Below are 16,565 nucleotides of genomic sequence, written 5' to 3'. Positions count from 1 at the left end.
ACAGATTTGCACCTATCAGAAGGATAACATTGCCACGTCTCGACATTTGTTCCAATATGAACACCGACACACAAGTGGAAACACGATTTCTAAGATATTTCTTCACAGCTACACGTTACCACATTACTCACGCAACTTTGAGCAGGGACGCTACAGCGAAGTTAGGCTGGATACGCAGTGATTTAAGTCGATAGAAGACTTTCATATGTAACTGAGTGACATAAATTTGTACATACATGTCGCCTAGTCAGTGAAGTCACTGTCCTGGACATGACAACCCAGCGGATCTCCGGAGACGGAGCCTTGTTGGCAATCAAATCGAATCTTCGAATCTTTGGTGGAAGGGGCCAACACAGATTACAAACCCTGAGGAATGTTGGTCTTCTGGTACTCCAGACATGCGTCACATAGTTCCAGTAGTGATGATGATTATGATGATGATGATGTCCCATGCTCCAAAGAGCGTAGAGTACGTTGTGGGAGACCCACACCGCCGTACTAGGCAAGGTCCTACTGCACGTGGTTTGCCATTGCCTTCCTCCGACCGTAATGGGGATGAATGATGATGCAGACGACACAACAACACTCAGTCGTCTCGAGGCAGGAAAAATCCCTGACCCCGCCTGAATCGAACTTGGGGCCCCGCGCGCAGGAAGCGAGAACGCTACCGCGAGACCACGAACTGCGGACTTCGGTAGAGGGAAGAAATGTAAAACATGTTTTTGCTATAACTCATGGAATCCTAGACATTTCTAAATTCCTTTCCTGCTTGAGACTAATTTGTACGACAAGTTCTATCCTTCGCTTCCGACATAACATTCACAAATAGAGTACTTGCAGGAAATACGACGGCAATTGAGCTAGCAAGTGCACCCAATTACAGTAGTCCAGAAACAATGTTTCAATCGGAAATTTCACGCACTTCAGAACGGTGAACCGATCTCGCAACACTCGATAACAGCCACTTTCGTTCATTAATTGAAGATGGGCTCCTCCGTCTGGGTGGTACATTAAGGTTTGCTGAGCTTACCAGTGAACACTGACATCCAACACTTATAGATGGGTTACATCACTTCACATGATTCTTTGTGTTTGATAAACGTTGATGTTCATCATCTTGGTTTCCAAGTTGTGTTATCCTAACTTTGGGTAGAATTTTTGATACTTCTCAGTACTGGATCTGTGCCAGAAGGGACAGATGGAGGTTCTAGACGCTTCATTCCGGAACTGCTCTGCTGCTAGGGTCGCAGGTTCGAATCCTACCTCTGGCATGGATGTGTGTGATGTCCTTAGGTTAGTTAGGTTTAAGTAGTTCTAAGTCTAGGTGACTGATGACCGCAAATGTTAAGTCTCCTAGTGCTTAGAGGCATTAGAAGGATCCAAAGAAAAGCAGCGCATTTCACCACAGGTTCGTTTAGTAAGCGCGACATCGTTACAGAGATGCTCATCCAAAATGGCAAAGATACCTGAGAGGCGTTGCGAATCACAGTTTGGTTTACTGCCAAAATTTCGAGAGCGTACTGTCCTGGAAGTAGACCATGAGCACAGAAAGAGACTCGACCCGACAACGATGTCTACCAACAATTCCTCTTCCCCGCACCATTCACGATTGTAACAGAAAACTGGGGAAATGACAGTTTTACACATTATACACTCCACCACACACCATAAGGTCACTTGCGAATAGTACCCGTACTATCCCGCTGTGGTGAGAAAGACACCTGATGTGGCACCATGCTTTACAGTCGAAGTCTGTCCTGCTGTTAGGAAACAAGTGTTTGGGGCAATGGAGGAATCTCACATTGCAGTCCTTCTGCTCCACTTGTTTCCAGGCTTTCCGATACTGTTATCCTGACACAAAATCGGGGATCAGCCATTGATCCAACCAAGTTTGGCTCCTTCCTCAACATAAGAATAACAAAAGAAAGCACTACTAATTTTAGAAAGACAAAGGAAGTTATTAGGAAACTGAACAACAGTAATTAAGAAGCAGTGCGGAAAGAAACGATCGTGTAGGAAAAGTTACTGACGAAATTTGGAGAGGAATATTAATTTTTTATGGGCTCAGCGACGGATGTGTCCAAACATAATCAAAAGTAAAATTGTACAGTGTTTTGACATATTACCATAGGAAATTTGGGAAAGACCTAAAAGAAATTGCCATTAACAAACAAGAAAATGAAGACAGTACAAAATTTAGAAGCCGGAAGTTTTTCATAATAAATAATTTCCAAAACAAATTGAGCAAAATGTACCGCAGAACAGAGGAAAGAAAAAATTGAACTGGTAAATTAAGTATTGGAGAAAATGTAACGCATATTTAGAGGCTTGGACATGCTCGTTAGCTGGACTTTAGGTGAAGATGAAGAACGAGTCGGCCGGACGTTGTGGCCGTGCGGTTCTAGGCGCTTCAGTCTGGAACCGCGTGACCGCTACGGTCGCAGGTTCGAATCCTCCTTCGGGCATGGATGTGTGTGATGTCCTTAGGTTAGTTAGGTTTAAGTAGTTCTAAGTTCTAGGGGACTGATGACCACAGATGTTGAGTCCCATAGTGCTCAGAGCCATTTTTAGCCAAAGAACGAGCCAAGTAGTAAATACTACTTAGTCAACGTCCAAATGTTGCTACGTGCTTTTATCAGATTTGACTGAACCAGAAAACAGTGAGCCGATAAGAAGACTGGCTCTTATTTCTAACCACTGCTTTTCTCTCTCTCTCTCTCTCTCTCTCTCTCTCTCTCTCTCTCTCTCTCTCTCTCTCTCTCTCTCTCATATGTCGTGTATAGGCCAATGCATATCAAAAGTAGTGCTCCAATTCATTCTGTTCTCCGACCTTTCGTCTGCTTCATTGCTACCATAATCTACTTTCAAATCTGCAAACTGAAGCGACCGGAATCTACATTCTTTACGGTTTTTTCCGAAAATAATGGATATTAGCCATCGACGGTTCACCACGAAAATTTATAAAATATGATACCCCCCTGCGAAAAGGTTACAGATAGCATTGCTACGACGAATTATCAGCATCAGTAATTTGCCAGTAAGAGGGCGAGACGTTTTGGCGAAATGAAACGGTAATCAAACGCATTTGGTTCAGACCCAGGGAAAGGTACATTTACTCTTCCCATCACCCGCTCACCAGCCCATCCTCAGAGGTGGTTAAACCCGCAGAGTGATTACAACTATCCCATTCCTCCAACAAGTGACTCATGTTATCTGTATCGCACATATGACTGTGACAAGTGCTGTTGCTGTGGCATTTTGTATTGTGTTTTGGCTGTGTTGTTGTGGATGAAACCAAGGGAGAGGGTGAAATGAAGTATCTGCCATGGCCCACTGCTCCCAAAGAGATTGCAAATGGGCTCTACCCCCTCAACCGATTTCTGGGTAACCATCAGTAGTGTCACACGTCTTCACTCCATCAAACCCAGTAGAGTGATTTGGAATTTAGCCCAGGACCTCAAAGGGGAAGGAGGAGGAGTCGGGGGAGATTAGTGCTTAACGGCCCGTCGAACACGAGATCATTAGGGACGGTGCACAAGCTCAGATTAGGAAAGGATGGGGAAGAAAATCAGCCTTGGCCCTTCAAAGGAACCGTGTCGGCGTTTACCTGAAGCGCTTTAAGGAAATCTCGGATGGCCGGACCCGTGTTTGAACTGTTGTCCTTTCGAATGCGAGTCTATTGTGCTAACCACTGCTCCACCTCGTTCGGTTCAGGACTTTGGACGATAGTCTGGTGATCAATTATGTTTCGCTAAGACCTCTGGTACGCTTATTAACCAATCATTGAAGATAATAAATTTTTGCCACGTTCGAATAGCACACCTCAGACTCGACTGCCAAAGCAAGATTGTACATCAGAATAGTTTACTTCAGTGAAGGACAAACAACATTTTATAGTAATTACATCAGAAACCGTCTTTGTTGACATTTAGAATCTTATTAGTGCTAGGGACAGAATCAAACCTTGACTCCTGTCTTTCGTGGACACTCCTGCATAAAATCAGTCATTCACCCACGACTTAAACAACTCTGATGTGAGGAGAGTAAAATTTTCCCTCTGCCGCGGAGTGTGCGCTGATATGAAACTTCCTGGCAGATGAAAATTGTGTTCCGGACCGAGACTCAAACTCGGGATCTTTGCCTTTCTAGTGCTAGTGCTGTACCGATTGAGCTATTCACAGCATCAATTCTGCCAGTAAGTCAAAGGTCCCAAGTTTAGGTCTGGCGCACAGTTTTAATTTGTCAAGAAGTTTGAACTCTTACGTCAGCCTACAGGTCAACTTAACAGGGGCTCTTTCCAATTACTTCGTAACTCCTCAGGCGTTTTGCACTGATGCTGTTGTACCATCAAAATACGAAGAAAGGTTTTCCAATAAGTGTGTCGTCTTTACTTAACAGTGAGTTGACAGCGTATTATGCAGCAGACTGAATATTTGTAAAACTTAATACGACATGTTTGAGTCTCAGGTTCAACTTTCCGAAAACTTACAGATTTTTCTCTTTCTTTATTAAGCGAACATTAAGTTTCACTTTTTCACTTTAAAACTGTTATACCATCAACTAGTATAAGATCACACTCCTATCTTGAAATTTTAATGTCAATATGACGTTGAGCTATAATCTTATCTCCCAAACATGAGTACGTAGATAGCTCATGGTACAAAGATTGTATCGAAAATATATTGACTAACTTTTGGGGTGATTCCTCATAGCAAACAATGAAAATAAAACAATTGTATGAAAAGGGATAGATTACCGATTTTTATGCGTAGAGTTTCGTATACTGAAATTATTCGCGTTGTCAAACTCAAATAGACTCATTGAAATTGTATTAAGTATCAGCCTTCTGATTCTACGTATTGATGAATTTGCTGTGAAACGTAGAACCCTTTGAAAGACCCCAACAGAAGCTGAATTCCTGTTGATAGTTGTGGCATACCTTTTGTGATTGTTTCTAAGTTGATCTCATACTTTAAGGAGAGAAAACCACAGTAGCACGATAGCAATCGAGAAAATTTGGCTCTTAGTACGCAGTTAGGCCTTCTGAAACCACAGCTCTGAAACCATCACGACGCGGGGCAGCCGAGCGGCCTAGGTAGGCGCCTAGTCACGTTCGCCCCCCCCCCTCCCCCCCCCCCCGCGCCTATTCACGTTCGCCCCCCCCTCCCCCCCCCCCCCGCGCCTAGTCACGTTCGCCACCCCCCACCCCTCCCGTCAGCGGTTCGAGTCCTCCCTCGCACTGGTGTGTGTTTTGACCTTAGCGTAAGTTAGTTTAAGTTAGATTAAGGAGCGTGTAAGCTAAAGGACCGATGACCTCAGCACTTTGGTCCCGTAAGACCTTACCACAGATTTCCAAATTTCCAAACCATCTTGCGCTCTGTTTGTTAGTCGCTCCGCCCCAGTACAGGCGCCTGTTGCCCCAGCCCGGAAGACAGAACAGCCGGGTAACAAGAGCCCTCCTATTTGAGGGACGTTGAAGGCGAAGGAGGAGGAGGATGGGGCAATCGGACACATCCGCCCAATGCGTTTTCGAATCTTCTTCGAGAGTCCATGTTATTCTACACGAAACACACTAAGTAATACGAGTACGTAACATGTCAGTCTCGCGCAATAGCCTCAATATTATTTTAACTGTTTTCTCTTTCTGATATTCTGCAGCTATATATACGCCCCAAAATCAGAAACCTAAGCAGCTGAAAAATTATTACGGAATTAAGGTAATGATTGTAGATCCGCAATTTAATTACGGCAATCACTTTGAAGAATAGCTCAACTCTTGCAAATAAACTTCACTTGAACAGTGCCAGCCTTAAAATAGAAAGAAAGTAATGGAGAATAGCGATGTTAATAAATAAATGATGCTAAGCTACATCCATAATGACACACTCATTTATTCCATTGATTTACACCGAATTTGTGAATCGCAAGAAAGAAATATTCAAAGCAAAGACATCTCTGGCGCCAGCTACTGGTTATAAATAACGCACTTCGGCACAGTGAGGGAAGCATGTTATCAATGTCAAAGCAGTATTTCATAAATCTCTTATTCACTTCATTTTACAGTAATTGTAATTCCTTGTCAGGACAGTAAGAATGTGCTTAATTGCGGTATTGTCGTGATTAGCTCTTGCTTTTGTTAGTAATGAAATTGTAGTTCCCGTATAATGGCTGTCCAATTCGCTCAGTATAAGAATAAACTTACCTTATCCATGCGTCATTAAGTTTGCTGTAAGCAGCTCCGCGTCTTACTCCGCTAAGCAGGGTGCTTGTAATTTTTTAAGTATGTGGACCTAATAAATCTGGTGCCATTACTTCTAGGGCTCTCGAGAACAATGAAAATCAGTGACACCACAAAGTGCTCCAACGTAGGGATCAATTCTATCGTGGTTACTATTACTAACGTACGTTGGGAAAACCGATGTGGTAACTTGAGAGAAGGCAGTGACATTTTACTTTTCTGCTCATAGTCATTTCCGAGCATAGTGTTACGTAAATTATATATTAACTTGCGAAGAGAAAGCATAAATTACTGTGTAATAATTTGGAAAATATACTGTTCTAGGCGCTTCAAGTCTGGAACCGCGCGACCGTTACGGTCGCAGGTTCGAATCCTGCCTCGAATATCGATGTGTGTCATGTCCTTAGGTTGGTTCTAGGGGACTAGTGGCCTCCGATGTTAAGTCCCATAGTGCTCAGAGCCATTTGAATCATCTTTTACACTGTAGAAAGTTTGCAAAATTCAAATGGTTGAAATGGCTCTAAGCACTATGGGACTTAACATCTGAGGTCATCAGTCCCCTACACGTAGAACTACTTAAACCTAACTAACTTAAGGATATGATACACATCTATGCCCGAGGCAGGATTCGAACCTGCGACTGTAGCAGTGTATGAGTATTGGCTTTCGGGCCAATGGTAGAACCTTTTCCGAAATTAAGTTTGTGAGCAGTTCACATGTCGTCGTCTTTAAGGTATAACGCGCTCAGGAAGGTGGCGCAATCCAAAACTGACGCCGAGACTTCAGTGGTGTACCTTGGGCCATTGATGACAGTGGTAAACGATTGCTGCGGAGATGTGTAAGGGCAAATAACGTGCAACTGTTGAGCAACTGATTGCCCCGATGAACCGATGGACTACTAGGGGCCACCAACAGTGGCTCCTCAACCGACCGTTCAGCGAACGTTGCTATTTATGGGCTTCTGCAGCCGGCTGCTGGTTAATACACACATTTTGATGCTGTTCATTGGCGGCCCAGGGCGATCTCGTCATGCTCGAAAGCACCATGGATGAGGTTGTAAGGCGTCAGGCAAATCCAACACCTTCCATTAAAACCCTGACATGATAAGCAAATCCAGTAGTATGTCACATAGCTCCGAAAAAATCGTGACATTAAATTAACCAAAGTAATACAAGTAACGAACGAGCAAATGGAATACCACAGACTAACACAAGAATGACTAAATGCATGTCATACCTTCCCACCTGAGACAGACGCTGTTCCGAGGGGAGAAACGAGAACAGAAGCCGAGAGCAGAACCGTGTTAAGCTAGAAGGCCATAAGATAAGAGACGGACTGGACACCCACGTCGCCTGCTCACAACTAGGACAACGCCAGCTGCAAGTTTCAGCGTGAGACTTTTTCGCGTCTCTGCTACGTCAAGGACCAACCCCCAGCCCGTGTTAAAAGCTAGAGCCCTCCAGAAAACAGTATAGATCTTACGATAACGCAAAAAGGGCCACACCACCCGCAAGTTTTAGCGTGAGACTTTTTCGCGTCTCTGTTACGTTGCAAACTTCAAAAACATTGCCCCACCACGAAAAGTATAACGTTTCTCATTGGATAGACAGAATGTTTATAGGCGGAGCTTAAGGTTAACATTGAGACCCTGATTGGTCAGATGAAAACACAGCCACATAGTTTTTTTAAACCAACTTCGGTAAATGGTAGTAAGGAGAAGTTAGGAGAAGTTAGTGAGTTCCGAGAGGGCGAGCTAGATGGTTGCGGCGCCGGCCGCTGTCCCCCTGAAGCTGCCTAACCAACGACAAGGTAATGAACGCACGCGATGCCGCATAACAGCGCATGAAGCTTCACTCAGAACTGCAGAAGTCTCATCTGTTACACCCCCTTTTTGCGTAATACTAGTGTCGATCATAAATTAAAGCTCATGGTGTTCACATTTGCCACTTGAAGTAAAAATCTGAAACGCGATGATTTTTCTGTTATATAGTTATTGAGAAGCCACATCAGCCACTGTAATTTACGACAAGTTAGATAAATAATTAAAGATAATTGCGGGTCACTGTACACTATTTTGATAGTTTTCTCTTTTGTGAAACTTAATTTAAACCTAGATTATATATGTGATATGGCATAGGCCATCCTTCGATCCATTGTAGAACTTGGAAACCCATTCAGGGAATATTCGTTCACATTTTTGTTGAACGCAGTTGGTTTTTACCATCCTCTAATAAACATTTCCTTTTATCAATAGTGCAATTTATAAACAATGTTTTGTGGGTAGAATAAAATTTCCAATGGTAAACTTAACTGATTTTTCGACGTTATTTTACCAGCTAACTAAAAATAGGAAAGCCTTGAACCCCTTCCACTAAATTTAGTTAGTATTAAGATTCTTTTACAGGGAGTGTAGTGGAGCTGACGCTGAAATCATTAAGTATTTGATTATATCGTCGCTAGTTTCACTGAACTCTTCTGAATTCTACATGTCATGTGTGGTCTGACGTCTCCTTACCAGCAACAGGTCCCAGGTTCAAACTTGTCAATTCCCTAAAAAACACGCTCAAAGCGTCGTTGCGCGAAAGTGGCAGGGAGACATGAAATAGAACAAACAGACACCACCTAGAATGTTAGACGGTATGGTAGTATCATTGGGGACTGTGTCTACCCTTTCATGCAGTTTGTTATTACTTGGGACGATGGCACTTACCCTACTACGATGCAATGTGTCAAACGGCTCGCAATGTACTTGACTGGTTTGAAGAGCACCAGGACGAGTTTACCTTACTCCCTGGCTACCAGACTCAACAGATTTAAACCCAGCATCTGTGGGTCTAGCTTGATCGGGCTGTTAACGCCATGGATTCTACAACGAGAAACCGAGCGAAGCTGGCTATGCTATGGATCCATAATACTATCCATACTTTCCAGAACCTCATTGACTCTCTTCCTACATATCTTACAGCAGTACGGGCTGCAAAACGTGGATATTCAGGCTTTTGACACGAGCTTACATGAATGTGAGTGGAAGCTTAGGAAGCGATTGTTCATTTTTTCTGCCATATCATAATTCTCGAGCTCTCGGCAGCAGTCAAGGCTATCTTCGTTGGCATTTAAAACTGCTGACTACTGGTAATGGAGGGAGATTTATATGCAGGGAACAGCAGATTGCGGAATATTCGGGAGCTTGTCCGAATGCGCAGAAAGCCGAGTCATCCAGTGTTGCAGATCCGATAAGCGCGGCCACCTGACGTCGTCAAACAGCATCTGCATCGAGTGAAGGTGACTACTTCACAGGTTATACTAAACGTACCTGCTCACTGTCAAAGTCATTAGTGTTTCAGTGTTTTCCCTATCTGCTCGTAACCACTTCATAATCTGTTGATTTGATAGTTACAATGAAGAATACAGATTTAAGTTCAACGCCTGTGTCTGGTTACATTTCGGTGAGCTAAAATACGCAGCGTGTTTCTGTCCAATACAAAACGTCATCGTTCTCTTCCTGTTTGAGCTCACCTGAAGTGAACAGCTGACGAGTTCTTCTTCTTACACGACTGCACAAGAATGCCGTTCTTGTTACTACCTAAACATGTTTAAATATCTTCTAAGTGCTAATAAAGTATAGATGGTAATTATGATGATATTTAAGCAGTAGGACCTAGGAAGTACATAATGCCCTAATGTTCTAGTTTTCTTGTTCCATTGAGCTACAGCAGTGGGACACATGTGTGCAATGTAATTTAATCTGCTAGTACAGAAATATGTATCTTTTTGTGTCTGTGGTGTACAAATAAGGCTATGGAATTAAATCACAAATTATGTAATTAATTTCACCATGAAACAATTTACGAGGGCCTGCTGAAAAATAAGGCCTCCGAATTATTTACGTGAAAACTCCAGACGCATTTTCAAGAAAAAAACAAACGTTATTAACATTCTAAAATTCCATTCTTCGAGCCAACATACGAAGGCTATTAGGAAAGTAAGTTCCGATCGTTCGCGAAATGGAAACCACTGTGAAAATCAAAACTGTTTCATTTTCAGCCGTTAGCTACACCTTCCAGCTAATTGTCTACATAGTTGCCACTCCAGCTTCCAAATTTGTCGTAGTGTTGTGCGAACGTTTCAGTACTCTCGTCTTGAAGGCAGACGCCTGTTCTTTCCGCCAATACTCTACGCTGGTGTACAGCTCGTCGACTGTGCCAAAATATTGTCTTCGAAGCCAACAGTCACGTGAGCTGAGGTGAAACTCAGTGGTAGCCAGTTACGTCCTGTATGTGTGTGATCAAATACTTTCCAACGAAAACGCTGCAGCAGAGTCTTCGTTGCCACTGGAGCTTGCGGCCGAGAACTGTCATGAAGAAGAAACCGTAAGACAGTTGTCTTATGCGGGCTGCATGATATCAGGCGATATCTCCCGCCAGGCCCTCATCTGTCCCCTGGTATCTTTACGTGCTCACTGTGCTTTCAGAATTGGAAAGAGCGATGTGACGCAATCGACAGGCACACAAGAGACGTTACCCAACACATCTGTGCCAAGCTTCATCGGATTTTCAAATTGGTTTCCGTGTCGCGACCGATCGGAGCTTACTTCCGAACAGCCCTCGTGTTTATTTCTCAACATACTCACCCAGTCGACGAACACATTTCTCCCAACGGGAGACCAGTTTGTTGGCACCGTCACTGTAGAATAGCTGACACCGCTTCATCACTATCAAAGTGAAGTCCTCGAGGTTGTTCTTTTAAGTTTTGGAAGTCTGGACTGTATGAAGGATGGTAGATAACAGTGAAGCCGAGGCATCGGATTGTGCAGATACTGCAGCACTCGTGTGTTGTCTCCCATTGTCATGATGAAGTAGAGGAAGCCACGTGTGTGCACGAATTCTTCGAATTACAAAGATTACAGCACGCTGTTTCGCCAGTACCGCTCGTATAGTTAAGTTACACACCGCCTTGTTATGTAATTCGGAGCCCTCAAGCGGCACAGGCTGCAAATACAGGGTGTATCTAAAAGAATCATCCGATTTGCCACGTCTCTATTTCTGAAACTAATAAGCATATACAATGAATTTTGATTTTGGTGAAAGGGAAACTCAAACAGTGTTTTTTTCATACCTCTTCATAGGTGCTTCATATTCCCCCCTTGAGGTGCATGGCATATGTCAGTGCGGTATCCAAATTGTTCTCACACTGCAGCGAGCATGTCTTGAGTTACAGCTTCCACAGTTGCTATTATGCGGTGTCTCAGTTCATTCATTGTTGGTGACAATGGAGGCACATAAACTAAGTCTTTTGTAAACCCCCACAAGAAATAATCTACTACAGTCAGGTCCGGTGACCTTGGAGGGCTGTAATGTAATGCTGAATCATTTGGTCCCGTGCGACCGATCCATCGTTCAGTAATCCTTTGATTTAAAAATTCCCGCACTTCCAGATGCCAGTGTGGCAGTGCCCCAACCTCTTGGTAAATGAAGTCGTTCAAATCAGTCTCAAACTGTGGGAAAAGGAAGTTCTGAAGCACATCGAGATATGTGCTTTCTGTAGCAGTATTCTCGGCAAAGAAAAAAGGACCACACACCTTTTCCAGTGAAACTTCACACAACACATTAAATTTTGGGGAGACCCTCTATTTTACAACTTCATTTGGTTGTCCCATACCCCATATTCTCACATTATGGCGGTTCACCTCTCCACTTAAATGGAATGCTGCCTCGTCACTAAACACTAAGTGTGCAAGGAAACTGTCATCCACCATCTTGTCAAGAATGAAACTACAGAACTCCACACGCTGTTGTTTGTCACCTTCACGATTGTATGGTTTCGTGTGTAAACGTCGACACAGCACACGGCAGACGAACGCCAGGTGCACGTTAAGCTGTCGAGCTGCACGGCAAACGTATTTCTGCGGACTACTTGTGAGAATATGGCGGATGCGTTCCACCTCTGTGTCAGACATTCGGGGACGGCCGACGATTTGTCTTTACACAAACAATCTGTTTCTGGGAATTGTTCATGCCATCGTCCATTAAGAGGATTCACACAATAACTATTACAAAAGTCACGCTGAACAGTTATTAGTGACTCGCACTGAGCGAAACGCAGAACACGCTTTCTGTTGTCCCAACACCTTTTATACTAGAACTGTAGTGGGCGCACACTGCTGCTGTCTTTCGGGAACCATGTAAAACTCGAGAGTTTGCTCTTTCCAACAGTACGTTATTCACGCACGTGTCTCAAATAACATAATAGATACGATTTTTTGTATCGAATGAATCTTTTTCCCACTCTGTGCCTGTGCAGTAATCCGGACAGGGTCACAATATGGCCCAATACCTCTTCCCGTAATGTAATGACATTGCTTTATGTAACATGGCAGTTGGATAACAAATGAAAAGCGAATTCGTCCTAGTCCAAGGAAGGTCTTGGCAATAATTGACGTAGTGCCGTGAAACCAGACCACGAATAGTTGTTCTGGTTCCTATTGGAACGGTAACAACCTACACCACTGTCACTGTTTCAATATATAAATGTTCTGCTCATAACTCTTAATTTCACGGATTCATTATTCCATTAGCGTTGGTGATTGTCACCGGAAAAATGCAGAAATGCGTGTTATTAACTCTATTTGTTACTCAATTTGATCACTGTAACTGCTGAAAGGGGATTAACCGTTAGCGTACAGCTGAACGCTACAAATTTAGTTATTTGATTATGAAGAAATTAAATTACGGAACAAAAGCTATATGTCAGTGCATTATGAGTCGTTGTGACAAATATTTTCGTTGGATATTAATCTAACTATACCGTGAAACTGCAGAAGGTGTTTACATATGCACACACATTCTGTAGTGCGATTGTACAGAAAGAAGTTTTCGGAATCAAATTTAATTACAAAAAGAATGAAGATATTTTGTTGTTAATGATTTTTCTTTGGTTTGGAAATATAAATTGGTTGGTTGACCTACATTCATGAGTACAGTCGATGTTCCACGTCGTTTAAAAATAAACGGTTAAGGTGGTATTTTCTGAGTCCTAAATTCATTACATCCTCGGTCTACTTATATCCCCACTTGAACTAATTACGTCTTCGCCTAAAGACCGGTTTTTTGCTCTACAATTTTACATGGTGGAGGAAAAGCACATAGTATAACGTTAACAGTTTACTGCAGATCCAGAAGGCTAATCAATACGTGAGTTATCAAAAATTAAACATTTCTATCTGAAAGTTTCTGTAGGTAACTAGCTAAGCTGTAAGACATTCATAGAAATGTATTTTTTTCCATCAGCTGTGTATATTTAAATTGATTCTCGAACGGCTTCCGTTATTTCAACCATCATCACTAGAAGATCGCACAGCCGGCCGTTGTGGCCGAGCGTTCTAGGCGCTTCAGTTTGCAACCGCACGACCGCTACGGTGGCAGGTTCCAATCCCGCCTCGGGCATGGATGTGTGTGATGTCCTTAGGTTAGTTAGGTTTAAGTAGTTCCAAGTTGTAGGGGACTGATGACGTCAGATGTTAAGTCCCTTAGTGCTCAGAGCTTTTCATTTGAAGATTGCACAAACGGAAAGAAATATACCTAGTATATAAAGACAAAATAACAAAAATATTTAATTCTATAAAATTAAATAACTGCTAGTTTATCCATGTAACACGTGATTTGACAGAAAAATACACTGTCACTGTCTGTTGTATTTGTTGACTTGCTTTTTATTAGTGGTACTAACACTTGATACTGAAACAAAATTATGTAATCTTGACTTTACGTTAATTGAGTGATAAGCTCAATTATCGTAATTACTGTTTACAAAATGATATTATTATACCGTTATTTGGCTCTTGCAAGACATTTTCATGTGTACGTTTCACTTGATTGCCGCACTCTGCAAGACAGCGTCGTCTAGACTGTTTTCTTTATGCTACACTCATTGAAAGCTGTCTGTTGATAGTAACAATAAGGTGTAAACAATGAAATTAACCTTGTTAACAAGTGACCCGACTTCACCACCGACTGTATTACCAATCTTCTTATATTTTTACCCTGTGATTTTATACTCATAGGTCGTCTGAAGTTACATAGGCCAGAGATGACAGTCGCCTGTTATCGGTTAGTAGTGCGTACTGTAATACCCGATTACTACAGTTTATTCTTTTGTATGTAGAATTTTGTTTAGTCCTGTACAAATGAATTTATAACTGACATTTTGAGTGAGGAGCAAAGAGTCCATATAACTGTATCTATACTGTTTGTAGAAATAAACCCGATGAGGTCTTCATTTTGTTTTGGAGGGTGGTAAGAGATTCCTATTCCTGGCTGTTCGCTGTTGTCTTTCACGATCCTGATATTGTCATGTAAGCACAGTTCTCTGTAGCTGTGAATGCTGAATAGTTTCTAGTTTGAACTACCTTCTATTAAAAAATTTTCAAATACTTTCTTACAATACCATTCCATATATTTATGTTAATAATCACTGCATTGTTAGTTCCATTTTTCAGCCTCTTGCAGGAGAGACGCTTTATTTTATTTTCTCGTACAACCTGAACCTGCATCATTCGAAAAAAGAAGTCCACGAATTTTAACTAATTTCAGAGCACAATTTTCAAGAATTCCATCAGTACACATCGTTGCGCTGCTCCCAACACGAATCCAGGATAATTGCAATTTGCTTTACTTCACTGCTTTGGTACTTATTTAGTGAGGTGAGAGGTGGAAGCTAATTCAAAGTATGCAATTTCCTCATGTTTTTCAAGGTATTGCCAAATTATGATTCACATACCACAGTTCTTAATGGTAACATTTGGTAAGCTAATGTGTCTTGTACATGAAACATGCATTTCTGGTGTATAATTTTGTAATATTTTTTAAAATAATTTTGTAAGTAGTGTATATTTATAGAAGTCATGAGCATCAAGCATGTTTATGTTAAGTGCCTAATTTTAGTATACAGTTAATAGGAAACTCATATTATGTTCATCTAGTGCTTACATAAGAGCCGAACGGCCAACGAAAGAAGCGGGAATCGTAAAAGTGAGTTATAAGTCACAAACCTATAATTATATATTGTCTAAACAGTAATATAACTTAACTGTGCTGCCATGGAACACTACATATCTTATTACGTAAAAGTATAGTAATGTAGTTATTTTTATAGACTATAGACGATACCTAGTACGAGGAATTGAGAAAGTGTGGTTGTAAACAATAATAACTAATTAACTGCAAAAGATGGATAACTTTTATTGTTATATACATGATGGATATATTTGAAATAAAAGCTGAGGAAAAATGGAGGCACATTTTAACAATATTTTGTCATTTGTGTTATTTTTATCCAAAATGTCATGCAAACGGAGACGTGACATTATTTCCGGAGTACCCTTGGCGCTGGCCGCCAAATGGAATCATGACTACAGAGCATGCGTCTTCTGTCAGTGGAATGAGAAGCAGTCATATGTATTGTAGAAAATAATCTCTATTGCCAGTTCCGTGTTTAGACAGGCTGTCCTGAAAAGACAGAGACACACGCTATTCCAACTGTTCTGATTAGGTTCGGCAAACACCCGTTTAATAGATACGTAACGCTTGTTAGGCGACTTACCTGAGACGGCCGCCAGCAAGTGCATAATGATGATGAGTTTCCACGTGTCATCCATTGCCCAGCCGCGGCCCGTTCGCCTCAAGTCTGTATCTACCGCCGCCCGAAGCTACTACTAGAGTGTTGGTGGAACGGAGTGCTGGCACACTCAACGGTTCTGAGCGATGTCCATCTGGTGGGGAATTACCACGGCGCCGGCCTTCCACTTGCCGACGTCACAGCCCACTCTGCTTCTAATCGCAACTGAAACCGCTAGCCCGATAACATTGGTGTCAGTTGCGGGTGCATGTTACGATAACGGCGTATCAACTGACCCTGGCCGCAGCTGTAGTCGCTATCGGATGACATCTGGGCATTTGTAACAATTCAAGACGGTTTTCTCTGGTGTTTGCGGAGATCTACAATAGCCATAGGTTCCCTTTAAGGGACAGATTGTCACAAATATGTATTGTGGTATGTCGCCCGCATGTTGCGGCTAGAGGAAGCGTACCTCGTGAGCGCACGGGTCTGCTACTATCATATCGATAGTGAACATGACAGTACTTTGCGAGTTAACCGACACAGAATGTGCGGATGATAATCGGTGAAAGTGACATCGGAAACTACAAAAGAATTCTGGTTTCCCTCGTCGGAAGTATTAGGATGGGTATGTAATATTGCAGAAAAATAGTTCTACGCCCTCAAACCGCCGCAAATTGTTTGACCAATAGTGGTCACGTTGACTCCGCAGAGC

General features: G+C 42.3%; 1 protein-coding gene across 2 annotated transcripts in view; it reads right to left on the bottom strand.

Annotated features, from left to right (window-relative positions):
- The window catches only part of LOC126354592 (peptidoglycan-recognition protein SC2-like), a 31,343-nt gene extending 15,288 nt beyond the window's left edge, over positions 1 to 16,055 (bottom strand). Inside the window, exons 1-2 of one of the 2 annotated variants that reach the window (XR_007565356.1) lie at positions 15,836 to 15,924; positions 15,455 to 15,741 (exon numbers count right to left, since the gene is read on the bottom strand). Coding sequence is in view for 1 of the 2 variants with exons in the window: in XM_050004343.1 (XP_049860300.1) it covers positions 15,836 to 15,890 (55 nt within the window). In the remaining variant the exon portion in view is untranslated. Of the gene's footprint in view, positions 1 to 15,454; positions 15,742 to 15,835 lie in introns of those variants that run through there. The other variant, XM_050004343.1, reaches the window with a different exon arrangement.
- Between the last annotated feature and the right edge of the window lie 510 nt (positions 16,056 to 16,565).

The sequence above is a fragment of the Schistocerca gregaria genome, chromosome 3 (genome assembly GCF_023897955.1).
Source record: "Schistocerca gregaria isolate iqSchGreg1 chromosome 3, iqSchGreg1.2, whole genome shotgun sequence".
Lineage (NCBI taxonomy): Eukaryota > Metazoa > Arthropoda > Insecta > Orthoptera > Acrididae > Schistocerca > Schistocerca gregaria.
This window is presented reverse-complemented; position numbering and strand designations above follow the sequence as displayed.